This window comes from Pleurodeles waltl, chromosome 3_1 (genome assembly GCF_031143425.1).
Source record: "Pleurodeles waltl isolate 20211129_DDA chromosome 3_1, aPleWal1.hap1.20221129, whole genome shotgun sequence".
NCBI classification, from domain to species: domain Eukaryota; kingdom Metazoa; phylum Chordata; class Amphibia; order Caudata; family Salamandridae; genus Pleurodeles; species Pleurodeles waltl.
In genome coordinates, this window is record NC_090440.1 from 1,686,374,223 (window position 1) to 1,686,390,929 (window position 16,707).

General features: G+C 45.2%; 1 protein-coding gene across 7 annotated transcripts in view; it reads left to right on the top strand.

The window, feature by feature from the left end:
- COL18A1 (collagen type XVIII alpha 1 chain) overlaps positions 1 to 16,707 on the top strand; it is a 366,466-nt gene that overhangs the window by 292,869 nt on the left and 56,890 nt on the right. For 4 of the 7 annotated variants that reach the window (XM_069225464.1, XM_069225459.1, XM_069225458.1 and 1 more), the window contains 4 exons: positions 237 to 320; positions 3,252 to 3,281; positions 4,720 to 4,746; positions 5,722 to 5,784. In XM_069225464.1, coding sequence (XP_069081565.1) covers positions 237 to 320; positions 3,252 to 3,281; positions 4,720 to 4,746; positions 5,722 to 5,784 — 204 coding nt within the window. The remainder of the gene's footprint in view (positions 1 to 236; positions 321 to 3,251; positions 3,282 to 4,719; positions 4,747 to 5,721; positions 5,785 to 16,707) is intronic. The other 3 variants (XM_069225463.1, XM_069225461.1, XM_069225460.1) reach the window with 1 other exon arrangement.

The following is a 16,707-nucleotide window of genomic DNA, read 5'->3' on the forward strand; positions in this document are numbered from 1 at the left end:
GTAATTTGTGTGTAACAAAGCCACGTTTGAACTTTCTGTGGCCCACAGACTGGCTTTCTACAGTGTGACCTGTCTGAAATGTTAGGAGATCAGCTATATGAGAATGATGTAAGCCTGTGGATGAACCAATGACGCGTAGTTTTGGCCACCCACCAGGAAGGGGAACTTATATTCCTTTTAGTTTACTTGTTACAACAAAATGTCTTTCCTACTGAAAATCTTGCCTTTGGTTTTAGGGAGAGCCTGGGCGTGATGGTATTGGGATACCAGGCCCTCCTGGTCCACCTGGAAAGATTATACATGTAACATCAAATAACGAGGTAAGATTGTTCAGTTTCCATGCCGGAAGCAGAATTTAAGATAAAAAAAAGTTTAAAATTATGCAAAAGAAAGGTTTTAGTGTGTCTGTTTAAACATTCAGTGGATTTTATATAAGGTTGATTTTGTTACCAATTAAATGATTTTATTGTCATGAAAGCCACTATGCAGTTTTCTGCTAACCCATTCCTTTTTGTCATGTCTTTACTGGTTGTTAGCGACGTGACTTAGCGTTCACTCATGTGCCTGAGCCTTGTCGTGTGAGAAACGTTGGACATGTTGATGGATAGGGCTCTTAAAATCCAGGGGTGAGGCGGGTGCTCAAGTGGTGTGGAATCTACTCCTTACTGCTGTATTTCTAGGCTTTTAGTAGGTGCACCTTTGCCCAGTTTTAGTGTTTTTATCTTTGCCTTGTTCCATATTTTGTGCAGGCATTTCCTGTATTCCATTTGACCCACTTAGCTATAATTAGGGGCTGCCCAGAGAGCTTCCTTTACTAATGCCATCTAGCTGAACTATTTCTATTCTACTTGTGGTTTGATGTTATTGTGCCCTTTGCTTGATCTCTCATTCGCATCTATGAAAGGCTTCCTTCTCCTGAAAGTGTTGGTGATCCCCAGATAGTGTTTTATGCATCTTTCACAAATTCATTCATGGTTGGGGACCATGTTACAAACTGTCAGATTACTTCTGTTACATGAGGGAGGATGTCACGCGTACAAACTGCTTCTCAGTATTCCAGAACAAACGATGTCAGTGGTCCCGTTTACAAGCACCAGAGGTTCATGCTAGGACCCAGTAAGGAGATTGAAGAGGAATTAGAAAGAGGAATGAGAAATAGATGGCGGGCAAATATTTTAAGTTAGATGAGGATGGCTGAAAAAGGGAATAGTTGAGAGCGGTGGTTGGGAATGGAGGAGGGGAAATGAGCGTAAACAGTAAACGCAATATTTTACTTAACTAATTTCTAGAATGTTCTGGTGATGTCTGCAGGTTGGTTCCTGGCAGCCGAGTGATGAGTTGCTTAGAGTATTTTGAGAGAAATGCTTAATTCTGTGCATAGTTTACCAGCTTGAGAGCCATTTCACTACAGAACTGGCTCCCTGAATGTGGTATTTGTGGTCCTCCTGGACTCATTTTGTTCAGGTAGGTGTCAGTCATTTTGTTCCAAAAGACTTTCCCCTGGTATACTTCCTGTTAGTTTATAATAAAGCTATTTGTGTGACTGGGAAAGCTTTAGTAAAGTTCCTCTGTGAATTTATCTAGAAACGTCAAGCAAACTTAATAAAAGTTCAAATTGCAAAAGTATATTTTTAAAGGCAAAACTATTCCTTTCTTCAAATGTCTTAACAGGATCATGCTTATGGTTTTGATAGTAAGTGAATACCATAACAAAAACACAGAAGTCTTTGGCATACTTTGCCAGATAGAATGTTCTTATTATTTTTTCTGTAGTCTGAGAACCAGTGCTTACTTTGTAAAAAGAAATGAGAGCCAGGGCCCTCGCCAGGAGGACATTTCAGCTCGCACCACACATTGCCCCGACCAGCACCGCCAGTGACAGTACAAAAACAACTACTAACCATCACATTCCTATAAATTTGACAATTGAGATTGTTCCAGCCCTGCAAAGCTTTGTGGCTTGGGCTGCATGTATAAGTCATTTTTAATGTATATTGAATTAATAAACAACTCTTGTTGAATTCATCTCCAAATAAGATAAACAGCACCACCATGTGGCAGTCATTCATAGGTGCCGGTGTTGAACCCTGGTAACCATGGCTCAAATTAAACACTGTTGAGAAGCAAACTAAAGCCAAAGCAGTCATTTGGATTTTGAAGAGTTTCATTCTAAGTAGAATGGAATTAAGATGGTAGTCATATCAGTGGTACCATATTGTGTTTACCAGCAATAAGGTGGTTCTCTATACATCCATTCTCCATATATCTATCTCCCACTCATGTCAGATTTTAATACCAAGCTAAGTATCTCCTCACATCTTCCTTCCTAAGCCGTCTGCCTCTAGGGCTCAGAAAGCACTTTGCAGAGCCAGGTTATCACACATGCCCTGAGATGTTGTCATTGCATTTCCCACACAAAGGAGTTACATGCACTCCAGGGCTCCTTGAAAGTAACACAGCACATGTACCTAGCAATTAAGTGGTTAGGTTCTCCTTCTAAGAGAATCCATCCCTCAGTGGCTCTGTCTTCTGTAAGTTCTTCATTGGATGTAAGCACAAGAGTAGATGCTCAATTTACAGAGTGGAGAGTGGAGTTTTTGTGGGTTACAGAGGGGACTGGAAGATCTACTAAGAAGAGTTACCAAGATGAGCCATAATTCCAGTTCTCATTCTCCAAGTAATTTCTTATTATTTCCCAATACTTCACCAGGAGATTTTGGCATCTTTTAGCAGCCTATATCTTACTGTGAAATGCACCAGATTCATGGATTTGACCTAAATTGTCACCTCTTCCTAAAACCCTCTATTGTATGTTGAGAAGTTGTGTAAGTAGTGCAGTGAAGGAGCTCTGATCCCACCACTGGGCATCCACTACCCCTGATTGAGCTGTTACCAACAGTACTTCGTCTACACTGCTTTTCATATTCAGTGGTGCGATGCAAAGTAGATGTTAATGTCAAAGTCTATCATTGCATAGGAATGACACTCCATGCATCAAAAAAAGGACTGTTTACCTTTTCACCGTTTAACACAAAGTTTGGCACTGTCACACGAAAGCCCATGGGGGCGAGTTGGTAATAGCAGCCTCTTCGCTGTGAGTGCTAGTGTTACTGTAGGTATTTGCCCTACTGGTTCCAGGTGAGTTACAATTGAATCCAAAGTGGGTTACTGATAAGCGCCTGATGGGACGTAGGCATTTAGCAGCAGTGAACTGGCTACCAGTACGTAAACCAAGTACATTTTACTTTCAGGCAGTGGATGTAGATTCACCTGGTTATGAGGTATGTACGCTATGTGACTCCTGCATGGAGAGATGTTGAATAATACAGTTAAGCATGGCATGTCCAGGGGATGATGAGCTGTGCATGATGTTAGAGGGCAGAATAAATTGACCATGACAATCCTAGGGAAGGATAAACAGAGCATGGGGATACAAACAAGAGCTCAATGGTAGTTATGCTATGCATAGCATTCTCGGATTAGGACTAACTACACTTGGAGCTGTGAGGCCGATATAATTGAGCAAGACATTCCCTGTGAAGGTTAGACTCTGCATAGCATTCCATGCCAAGAAAAACTAATCAGGATATTCAGAAGGCAAGATGAGCTGAGCAAGGCATTTGCAGCATACAACACACTTGGCATGGCATTCCTGGTCCCAGGCACACTGAAAAAAGCTTTTCCAGGATCAAAGAAACTGACTGAGCATGACATTCACAAGTAAGTCCAAGCTGGCATACACTTCCCAAGGCAGTCCAAGCTTAGCCTGGCATTTTGATAGTAGTTGAGAATGGCAGTATCGGGGGAGAGTGGGATGACCTTGTCATCTTTTGCAGGAAAGGCTGACCAGGTCTTCCTGTGAGAGGACTGAGCTCAGAACAATTGCATTGCTCGATAAATTAGCTGAGCATGGACCATACATTTAACTCATGGAAAGAAGAGGTGAGAATTTGCATTTCCATGGCTGGGTGGTGTGATTTATGGGGTGATCATTGTACTACAAGGTTAGAATATTGCACAAGTAGATCAGGAATAAAGGAAGATAGTCTCATGGTAAGAGTACAGATTGGTATTCCAAGGGCAGAAGAAGTTGAGCACGCCCATGCTCAAATAATATGACACTCCAAGAGGGATGTGATTGTGTCATTTTCATGGCACGAGGAACTGAATAAGCCCTTTGTGGGCTCAGTGTGACACCCTCATGACAATCTTGGGGCACTTCTACCTAGATATGGCATTAGGTATGCAATGAGACTTCAAGAGAACAGTGAGATGAGCATTGCACACCAGGGCGCAGTGAGATCAGCATGGCATTCAGCGGGCAGCAAGCTGAGAATGGCATTCACAAGCTAAGGTGTGCTGTGTGTAGCATTGCCAGGTTGATGTGAACTAAACAGGCATTGCAGAATGTAATGTATAAGCTGAGCATGGCATTTGGTCCCTGCACTGGCTCAGTGCATGCAGAAGTGGGGAGCATGCAGAAGGTGGGGATGGCATATGAAATGTTGCAGTCTTTGTTAAGCTTACCAACAGTCGTTTTTCATTTACCATAATTTGCCCTTTAATGTTTTGTCTTTGTTTAGCTGTGTAACATATGGGAGATTTTCTCTCTTTTCCCTATGTTTCAAACTCAAGAGATTTACCTCAAACTTCTGGTCCTCCCACATTCACCAGAAACCAATTCTTTTTCAAAATGTTGTTTTTCCACTTCCTTTTCAGAACAGACCGGGAGCGGCTGGATTCCCAGTGAGTTAAGAGCAACTTTCACGTCTGTACCACAAAGTGATATTACCACAGTTCAGTTAGGGTCATCGCACCACTGGATGACAGTGATGAGTATATGTGTCCCCAGTGTGCAGACAAGAGGTATCATGCAGATATGCATATTGTGGAGAGGAATGATGTCTGATTAATACTACTGTATGGTGCAGGGAGGAGATATTGTATTTTACTAGCTTCTAGAACCAAGGAGTGATTGTTGTTACCATCATCTCTGGTGTAAAGGAGGGCAGCAATACAAAACTGACGAGGGCAGAAAGAAGTGTTACTACAGTCACTGATGAAGATTATGGTTGTTAGTCAATGATGACTGGTGTAGATGAGTGGTTAACACACTGATGTCTGGTGTCGGGCAGGATGATGGCATTGCTCCAGTTTGCAGCGGGTGGACCTAAGTGTTCTTGCGCTGGTGTTTGCAGGCAGAGTATTACTGGGCTGGTGTCTTGTGTTGAAGAGGGACGTGTTATTTCATAAGCCATTTGTATGAAGGAGAGACATGAAATTAAGGAGATGTCTTGTTTAAAAAATAGCAGTGTAACGAAGCTGGTGTCTTGTGCTGAATAGAACCATTTTATTATGTAGATATCTGGCATGAAAGATGGGCTTGTTATTACATTGGTTGCTTGCATGAAAGAGGGACACATTATAAGATCCCTGTCTAGTGTGAAAGATAGATATGGTATCACTCTGATGTCTTGTTTGAACGACTGATGTGTCAATAGTATGCATTTGTGTGAATAGGGAGCATGCTATCAAACTGGTGCTTTGTGAGAGGATTTCATTTGATATTGTGTCAATGTGAAGGTGACACAAATTCCAACAGTGTTCTGTGAAGAAGGATTGTATGATGCTGATTTTACTTGTATCTACACTACTTCCTGTGGTGGAGACTGTGTGCTTTATGCTAATAGGTTTTAATTCCTTTTTTTGTTTTTCTTGCAGGGCCCAATAGGTCCTAAGGGAGATCACGGAACTCCGGGCTTAGCTGGACCGACAGGGCCAAAGGTTAGTATAGTCTAATATTTCAAGACCTTATACTTTTGGTATAGTCTAATATTTAAAAAACGCGTACTCTTGTCTACTTTATTACCTCTATTGTAGGTATAAATATTTATTTATGTAACAAACAAAATTAGTCCATCTGTTTCACTTCTTTTAGATCTTATTATATCACAAACATTTGGTGGTTTGTAGCATGTGTGGCTGTAGATACACATGCTTAGCATACTCCTGCCATATAGTTTGGGCTTGACATGTGCAAGTTGTTTTTGTTCAAACATGTCTTTCCAGTCAGGAGATGTGGTGTAACTCCTGCTCTTGGTGTACATTGTGCACGAGCACCGACTCCATGTTTGATTGTGTTTTTTTCCACAATGGGGGTCACACATGCTCTGAGTGAGAAGCTGACACCAGGGAGTTCAAAGGTAAGGAATCTGCACCTCGATAGAGTCTCTACCAGATAATGTGTTACCGAAGGTAAGTAACTTGTTCATCAGGACACAACATATATCTTTCACCAGTTAGGCAAAAACAGGAAAATATATATGGAAAATGTCACTTACCCAGTGTACATCTGTTCGTGGCATTAGTCGCTGCAGATTCACATGCTGTGCATAGTCCGCCGTCTGGTGTTGGGTCGGAGTGTTACAAGTTGTTTTTCTTCAAAGAAGTCTTTTCGAGTCACGAGACCGAGGGACTCCTCCTACTTTGGTTCCATTGCGCATGGGCGTCGACTCCATGTTAGATTGTTTTCCCCGCAGAGGGTGAGGTAGGAGTTGTGTATGTTAGTAATAGTGCCCATGCAATGGAATGACTAAGTATGTACAAAATGAAGGTTAAAGTAATATATTTACAAATGTACAAATGTTGAATATTACTTCCAAACGGCTACAGGCTCCCGGGGAGGCGGGTGGGCGCATGTGAATCTGCAGCGACTAATGCCACGAACAGATGTACACTGGGTAAGTGACATTTTCCGTTCGGTGGCATGTGTAGCTGCAGATACACATGCTGTGCATAGACTAGTAAGCAGTTATCTCCCCAAAAGCGGTGGTTCAGCCTGTAGGAGTGGAAGTAGTTTGAAATAAAGTTCTTAGTACAGCTTGACCTACTGTGGCTTGTTGTGCAGATAACACGTCTACACAGTAGTGCTTAGTAAATGTGTGAGGCGTAGACCATGTTGCTGCCTTACATATTTCGTTCATTGGAATATTTCCTAGAAAGGCCATGGTAGCACCTTTCTTTCTGGTTGAGTGTGCCCTTGGTGTAATAGGCAGCTGTCTCTTTGCTTTAAGATAGCAGGTTTGGATGCACCTAACTATCCATCTAGCTATACCTTGTTTTGATATTGGATTTCCTGTATGAGGTTTTTGAAATGCAATAAATAGTTGTTTTGTTTTCCTAATTAGTTTTGTTCTGTCAATGTAGTACATTAGTGCTCTTTTGATGTCTAATGTATGTAGTGCTCTTTCAGCTATTGAGTCTGGCTGTGGAAAGAACACTGGCAATTCTACTGTTTGATTTAAGTGGAACGGTGAGATGACCTTTGGTAAGAATTTTGGGTTGGTTCTTAGAACTACCTTATTTTTGTGTATTTGAATAAGTGGTTCTTGTATAGTAAATGCCTGAATTTCACTTACTCTTCTTAGAGATGTAATGGCAATGAGAAATGCAACTTTCCACGTTAAGTATTGCATTTCACAAGAATGCATGGGTTCGAAAGGTGGACCCATGAGCCTTGTCAAGACAATGTTGAGGTTCCATGAAGGAACAGGTGGTGTCCTTGGTGGTATTATTCTCTTTAGGCCCTCCATAAACGCTTTAATGACCGGTATTCTAAATAGGGAAGTTGAATGAGTAATCTGCAGGTAAGCAGATATTGCTGCAAGATGTATTTTTATGGAATTAAAAGCTAGATTTGCTTTTTGTAGATGTAGTAAATATCCTACTACATCTTTTGGAGATGCATGCAATGGTTGGACTTGATTATTATGGCAGTAACAAACAAATCTTTTCCATTTACTTGCATAGCAGTGTCTAGTGGATGGCCTTCTAGCTTGTTTATGACCTCCATACATTCTTGTGTGAGGTTCAAGTGTCCAAATTCTAGGATTTCAGGAGCCAAATTGCTAGATTCAGCGATGCTGGGTTTGGATGCCTGATCTGTTGTTTGTGTTGTGTTAACAGATCTGGCCTGTTGGGTAGTTTGACATGAGGTACTACTGACAGGTCTAGTAGTGTGGTATACCAAGGTTGTCTTGCCCATGTTGGTGCTATTAGTATGAGTTTGAGTTTGTTTTGACTCAATCTGTTTGCTAGATATGGAAGGAGAGGGAGAGGGGGAAAAGCGTACGCAAATATCCCTGACCAATTCATCCATAGAGCATTGCCTTGAGATTGCCGGTGTGGGTACCTGGATGCGAAGTTTTGCCATTTTGCGTTTTCTTTTGTTGCAAATAGATCTATTTGAGGTGTTCCCCAAATTTGGAAGTAAGTGTTCAGGATTTGGGGGTGAATTTCCCATTCGTGGACCTGTTGGTGATCCCGAGAGAGATTGTCTGCTAGCTGGTTCTGGATCCCTGGAATAAACTGTGCTATTAGGCGAATGTGGTTGTGAATTGCCCAATGCCATATTTTTTGTGTGAGGAGACACAACTGTGTCGAGTGTGTTCCCCCCTGTTTGTTTAAATAATACATTGTCGTCATGTTGTCTGTTTTGACAAGAATGTATTTGTGGGTTATCATTGGTTGGAATGCTTTCAACGCTAGAAATACTGCTAACAATTCTAGGTGATTTATATGAAACTTTCTTTGATGTACGTCCCATTGTCCTTGGATGCTGTGTTGATTGAGGTGTGCTCCCCACCCTGTCATGGAAGCATCTGTTGTTATCACGTATTGTGGCACTGGGTCTTGGAAAGGCCGCCCTTTGTTTAAATTTGTACTGTTCCACCATAGAAGCGAGATGTATGTTTGGCGGTCTATCAACACCAGATCTAGAAGGTGACCCTGTGCATGTGACCATTGTGATGCTAGGCACTGTTGTAAGGGCCGCATGTGCAATCTTGCGTTTGGGACAATGGCTATGCATGAGGACATTATGCCTAGGAGTTTTAAGACCATCTGTGCGTGTATCTTTTGTGTTGGATACATAGCTTGTATCACCTTGTGAAAATTTTGAACCCTTTGTGGACTTGGAGTGGCTACCCCTTTTGTTGTGTTGATTGTCGCTCCTAAGTATTGCTGTGTTTGACACGGCAAAAGGTGTGACTTTGCATAGTTGATGTAGAAACCCAGTTTGAAAAGGGTTTGTATAACATAATCTGTGTGGTGTAAACACTTTGTTAGCGAGTTGGTTTTGATTAACCAATCGTCTAGGTACGGGAACACGTGTATTTGCTGCCTCCTGATATGTGCAGCTACTACTGCTAGACATTTTGTAAAGACTCTTGGTGCTGTCGTTATTCCGAATGGCAACACTTTGAATTGGTAATGTATTCCCTCGAATACGAACCTTAGGTATTTCCTGTGCGAGGGATGTATCGGTATATGGAAATACGCATCTTTTAGATCTAACGTTGTCATGTAGTCTTGCTGTTTCAGTAGTGGTATTACGTCTTGTAACGTGACCATGTGAAAGTGGTCTGATTTGATGTAGGTGTTTAGTGTTCTGAGATCCAATATTGGTCTCAGACTTTTGTCCTTTTTCGGTATTAGAAAGTACAGTGAGTAAACTCCTGTGTTCTTTTGTGTTTTTGGTACTAATTCTATTGCGTCTTTTTGCAGTAATGCTTGAACTTCTAGTCCTAGAAGGTCTATATGCTGTTTGGACATCTTGTGTTTTTTCGGTGGGACGTTTGGAGGGTGTTGGAGAAATTCTATGCAATAACCATGTTGGATAATTGCTAAGACCCAAGTGTCTGTTGTTATCTCCTCCCAAGATTTGTAGAACTGGCTTAGTCTTCCCCCCACTGGTGTTGTGTGAAGGGGTTGAGTGACTTGTGAGTCACTGCTTGTTTTGAGGGGTTTTGGGCCCTTGAAATTTTCCCCGGTTTCTTGGGAATTGGCCCCCTCTGTATTGGCCCCGAAAGCCTCCCCTTTGATACTGTCCCTGGTAGGTAGACGGTGTTGTTTGTGAGGTGCTGGCATTTGTGGCTTGACCTCGAAACCCTCCTCTGAAAGTAGTTTTGCGAAATGTGCCAAATGTGCCTCTGCCCTGCGGGGAATAGAGTGCGCCCATGGCTTTAGCTGTGTCAGTGTCTTTCTTTAATTTTTCAATTGCAGTGTCCACTTCTGGTCCAAACAATTGTTGTTCATTGAACGGCATATTGAGCACTGCCTGTTGTATCTAAGGTTTGAAGCCGGATGTGCGCAGCCATGCGTGCCTCCTTATCGTTACAGCAGTAGTTATAGTTCTTGCAGCTGTATCTGCTGCATCCATAGAAGAACGGATTTGGTTGTTGGATATGTTTTGTCCCTCTTCAACCACTTGTTTTGCCCGTTTTTGGAATTCTTTGGGGAGGTGCTCGATGAGATGCTGCATCTCGTCCCAATGGGCTCTGTCATATCACGCTAGGAGTGCCTGCGAGTTGGCGATGCGCCACTGATTTGCAGCTTGTACTGCAACCCTTTTCCCGGCTGCATCAAACTTTCGGCTCTCCTTGTCTGGAGGTGGTCCGTCGCCTGATGTGTGCGAGTTGGCTCTTTTACGAGCTGCTCCTACGATAACTGAATCTGGTGTCAGTTGTGATGTAATAAAAGCAGGGTCTGTGGGTGGTGCCTTGTATTTCTTCTCCACCCTTGGGGTTATTGCTCTGCTTTTAACTGGCTCCTTAAAGATTTGTTTAGCGTGCCTTAGCATTCCGGGGAGCATAGGAAGGCTTTGATAATTGCTATGGGTGGAGGACAGGGTGTTAAAAAGGAAGTCATCCTCGATAGGCTCTGAATGTAGCGATACGTTATGAAACTCTGCTGCCCTAGCTACCACCTGAGCATACGCTGTACTGTCCTCAGGTGGTGAGGGCTTAGTGGGGTACGACTCAGGGCTATTGTCCGATACTGGGGCGTCATAGAGATCCCATGCGTCCTGGTCATCTTGGCTCATGGTGGTATGAGCTGGTGATTGTGACGGAGTCTGTGCCGGTGATATAGGAGTTGCCGGTGGTGGAGAGGGTGGTGGAGTTACCTTCTTCACCACTTTTGCTTGTGGTGTTGTTTCTTGTTGTTGGAAATCTAGTTTCCTTTTTCTTCTGATTGGGGGAAGGGTGCTGATCTTCCCTGTACCACTTTGTATAAAGATCCGCTTTTGCGTGTGATCTACAGCTGTTGTTTGTAATTCCTCCTCAAACCTGTGTTTTTGAAGTTGGGAGGACAGTGATTGTTCCTCTGAGTAGGAACTGGCTTTCGGTTCGGTTGCTGGGCGTTTTGGCACCGAAACCGTGTCTTTTGTTGTTTTCGGCTCCGAAGAGATTTTCCTCTTTTTCGGTGTCGTACCTTCTTGGCGTCGACCATCTTCGGTGCCGCTATCCCTGTGCCGAGCAGCTTCGGTGCCGCTGTCTCGGTGTCGACCCTTTTCTGCGGCAGTATCTTGGTCCCGAGATTGCTGCGTGCCTGTGTCTCGACCTGAGTCGGACGATCTCGGCACCAGCTCGCCCTTTTTCGGTGCCGATGGGCGGTCACCTACTTTATGGGTTGAGCCATGGCCTGTCGGCAGTGGCGTCCCCTGGGCTTTGTCTGTTTTTCTGTGTGATGCTTGTTTCGACGTCTTACTCACGGTTTCTTCGACGTCGAATTCTTCGGAATCGGATTCGTGGATGGAGAATGTTTCTTCTTCTCCCTCTTCCTCGAACCGTTGTTGTCCTGTCGGCGTGGACGCCATCTGCAACCTTCTGGCTCTTCGGTCTCGGAGCGTTTTTCTCGACCGAAACGCTCGACAGGCCTCACACGTTTCTTCTTTGTGCTCGAGTGACAGGCACAAGTTACAGACCAAATGTTGGTCTGTATAGGGATATTTACTGTGGCATTTAGGACAGAATCGGAACGGGGTCCGTTCCATCAGTCTCGATGTTGCACGCGGTCGGGCCGACCAGGCCCCGACGGGGGATCGAAATTACCCCGAAGGGCTACCGGAGCTCTTCAAGATTCGGTGTCGATTCCAATCTAACCCGATACCGAACGAAACAATACCGACTAATTTTCCGTTGATTCCGACTAACTTTCCGACCCGAAACACGGAGCGAAAAGGAACACGTCCGAACCCGATGACGGAAAAAAACAATCTAACATGGAGTCGACGCCCATGCGCAATGGAACCAAAGTAGGAGGAGTCCCTCGTCTCGTGACTCGAAAAGACTTCTTCGAAGAAAAACAACTTGTAACACTCCGACCCAACACCAGACGGCGGACTATGCACAGCATGTGTATCTGCAGCTACACATGCCACCGAACATATATATATATATATATAGACATGATGCACCCATAATTGTAGGTATTGATGTCTTTATTTATATTTTAGACTGGCATAGTAAATATTTATGGTGACTTGAGAGAGAGGAGGGGAGCTCCTTGGCAGTGACCTTTTGTCTCCAGAGCACTGCTTCGCAGGCTGGGGAGCTAACTACACCTCACACTTAGGGCCTCATTATGACCATGGCGGCCGGTCGTAAGCTGGTGGTAACACCGCCAACAGGCTGGCAGTGTTCCACCAGCTATTATGACCGAGGCGCAATAGCCACGGCCATACTGCCAGCTCCTCCACTATACCGCCAGGCTTTTTCCTGGCGGTCATAAACTCCAGGGCAGCGTCCCCACCGCCAGCCTGGCCACAGCGGTAAACACCGCCATGGAAAGGCTGGCAGTAGGGGGGACTTGGGGTGCCCCTGCACTGCCCATGCACTTGGCATGGGCAGTACAGGGGGCCCCAGAAATAGCCCTGTCGCCCTTTTCACTGCCCGAATTTCGGACAGTGAAAAGCGCGACGGGTACTACTGCACCCGCTTCACATCAGCATTACAGCCGGCTCTATTACGAGCCGGCAGCAATGTTGATGTGACTTTTCCGCTGGCCCAGTGAAAAAGTCATAATAGGGAGCCAGAAATACCGCAGGCACTGGCGGTATTCTGGCTCTAGCAGCCTGGGCATCGTTTCAAAAGACCTCCGAGGTTGTAATGAGGGCCTTAGACTGAGCAGCAGTTATCTTCAGGGAAGCCACAAATGGTTTTGCATGTAAGTTAAGCAGCAAGAGACTCAGTCAATGACGTAAAATCCCAAAGTCTTTCCACCAAACATGATTGACAGTGCCTTAAATGAACGTATAAGCATATGTCCTGTACCCAGATCCCCTCTTTCACCAGAATATCAATCCTGAAAATATCTCTATGAAGCCTCGGTCCCTGCATTGTTCACAATCCTCACTTTACACCGGACTACTTTGAAATGCATTCTAACAAATGTGTTCAAAATCACAGGGCACAAGCTTGCACTTGTTGTCACTATTAAAACTGAAGCCTGGCTAAGGATCATGTTTGGTCCGGGAGCTGGAAAAAAATGAGAATTTTTTTTTTTGTATTTTAATTCTATATTTGTTATTGACCTTAATGTGACGTCTACAAAGAACATTTTTCCATTATCAAAATCCATTGCATCCATGCAAAGATTACATCTCCAAATAACTCTTGAATTGCAAAACCTCCATAATGGTCAACAGCGGATGGTGGGGATGGATACAATCTTTTCCAGCCTTAGTCAACACATTATGGTGGTCATTACAACCTCGGCGGTCTTTTAACAAGACCGCCGAGGGACCGCCGTGTGGAAGACCTCCAGTAGTGGTGGTTTGGCGCTCGGCGTATTATGACCGCTGGCTGCCCTCCGTCGTTTTTCCGATGGAGAGCCGCCAACAGCCATACTTGCGGGCGGCGGGGGAGTGGAGGTTGCTCCACCTCCACCACCACGCCAACAGAACACCGCCCAGCTAATCACGTCCTGTGATTCTGCACGGCGGTGTTCTGTTGGCGGTGTGGTGTCGGCGGAGCTGCCCCCATGGCACCCGTCCCCTCCCAGCAGATCGACGGAACAGGTAAGTTGATCGTCCGTGAGGGGAGGGGGGTGTTGTGTGTTGTGTGTGTGCATGGGGGGGTGTGTGTGTATGTAGAGGGGGTGTGTGAGTGCGTGTATGCTTGCAGGGATGTTGTGTGTATGGGAATGAGTGCGTGTATGTCTGTAGGTATGGCTGTATGGATGTGTGCGTGTATGTTTGAATGTGGATGTACGTGTCTGTGTGTGTGGATGTTGGCATGTATGTCGGTGTGTGTGCGTGTATGTGTGTTGGTGGTGCCTGCGTGCGTGTCGGGTGTGTATGTGTAAGGTAATGTTGGGGGTGGAGAGGGGGGCCCTGCCACCTTTGAGGGGTGGCAGGGGTGGTGGGGGGTGTAGGGGAGGGAGTCGGGGTGGGGGGTGGTGGAGACCCCTATCAGTGCCAGGGAAGGAATTCCCTGCCACTGATAGTGCTTACAGCCATGGATTTCATGGCGGTTCCTACCGCTGGAAATCCGCAGCGGTAAGCCGGGTCAAAATACCGGCGGCGGTATTGTCACGGCCGCCGGGCTGGAGACCCAGGTCTCCAGCCCAGCGGTCGTCTCCGCCCTGGCGGGCGGAACGGAGAAGCGGCGGATGACCATGGCTGTAACCGCCATGGTCATAATACAAAAAAAAAGACCGCCAGCCTGTTGGCGGTCTTACCGCCGCTTTAACACCGTCCGCCAGGGTTGTAATGACCCCCTATGTTTGCAAAATATAGTTCTTAGGACTCTCCTAGGTGTGATTGCCAAAGCTAGGCAAAAGAATGGCGCATGAAGATCTTGAATGCCACCACTATATAATAGGCATTTACATTCATCTTTACTAAACCCTTCCCATTTTTCTGTTAATACTCTTAAGTCTGAGTAACCACTCCTCAAGACAAAATATCTGCAGCATGTGTCCAATACGATGTTCAAAATGAGGTTGTATTTTATCACATGTTGCTATGCTGCTAATGTCATTAAAATGTAATTATTGCAGATATTAATTTTTATCCAGCATGTAATTTAAAAAAACGCCCAGTAGAGTGAATGTTATAGAACAGGACCCCATATATAATTCTCTTAGTAGGCAGTGGTGATGGTATCTGGCCCAATGCCCACCAGCTAAGAAGAAAACTGAAAGCATGAAGCTTGTGGTTGTCAATAATGCTAGTCTTGGCCATGTGCTCTCATGGATAAGCCTTTCTAACAAGGAATGGGAAAAAGTCCCCTTTTCCTTTCTGCAGTAAGCAGATTTAAAACTGCAGTCAATTTTGCGGGACTGTGCATCTGCCTGTGGCAGATTAGGCAAGCATTGAGACCAGTTAATTTTCCCAATTGCTCATAGCCATACTGCACAGCATCCATGATGTGGGTCCCACATCATCTGATATGCTGCTAATGTCCCTAAGAAAATGTGCTGACAGCTCCAGAAATACAAAGTTCCTGATGCCTGGTTTTAGCAGGGCTCAGCTGTTGTGTTGGATGTCTGGTGAGTGCTGTCAGTAAGAATCCATAGGACACACCACAAGTAATATCAAGCAGAGCATTGGAGACAGGAGCTCAGGGCATGATCCAGAGACCCGGAAGAGCACAATGTTGTGATGGTTGGCATAGTAGGGTGCAAAGAGGTTTAAAAGCATCAGTTCCCTCTACTCTGTGCAACTCTACTCTGCCCCATTCTATGCCACTCTACTCTATGCTACCACACACTACCCCACTGCACTGTGCACCACTCTGTCACTCTATTCTGCGCCACTGCACTCTACACCACTCTACTCTATGCCACTCTACTCTACACCACTCTACTCTACTCTTCACCACTCTACTCTTTCCCACTCTACACTCCCCCACTTTTTCTGCCCCAATCCGCTCTGTGCTACTCTACTCTACACCACTCTACGCCACTCTGCTCTGTGCCACTTTACTCTGTGCCACTGCGCTCTACACCACTTCACTCTACACCACTCTACTCTGAGCCACTCTGCTCTATGCCAATCTACTCTACTCTGCACCACTCTACTCTGCCACACTCCACTCTGCCACACTCTACTCTGTTCTACTCTGTCCCACTCTGCACCTGCACCACTCTACAGTGTCCCACTCTACTCTGTTCCACTCTGCGCCACTCTATTCTGCTGCAATCAGTGCCACTATACTCTGCAACACTCTTTGCCACTTCACTCTACAGCACTAAAATCTACTTTGTATTACTCTGTGCTGCTCTACTCTGCACCACTCTATGCCGCTCTGATGTGCACCACTCTATGCTGCTGTACTCTGCACCACTCTAGGCCACTGCACTTTGCCACTTCACTCTACGGCACTGTACTCTTGTCTACAACACTCTATCCTGCTCAACTCTGCACCACTCTATGCTGCTCTGCTCTGCACCACTTTATGCAGCTCTACTCTCTACCACTCTGTGCTGCTCTTCTCTGCACCAAAATATGCACCTCTAATCTGCACCACTCTGTGCTGCTCCAAGCTGCACCACCCTATGCTGCTGCACTCAGCACCACTCTATGCTACTCCACTCTGCACCATTCTATGCTGCCCTACTCTGCACCACTCTGTGCTGTTCTACTCTGCACCACTCTATGCTACTGCACTCTGCCACTTCACTTTACAGCACTATTCTCTACTCTGAATCACGCTATGCTGCTCTACTCTGCACCCCTCTACACCATTACACTCTGCCACGTCACTCTATGGCACTGTACTCTACTGTGCACTACGCTATGCCACTTATCCATACGCCACTCTGCGCTACTTGACCTAATGCCACTGCCCTCTCCATCATTCTACCCTGTGCCACTCTCTTCTACTCTGCGCCACTCTACTTTCTTCTACTCTGTGCCACTCT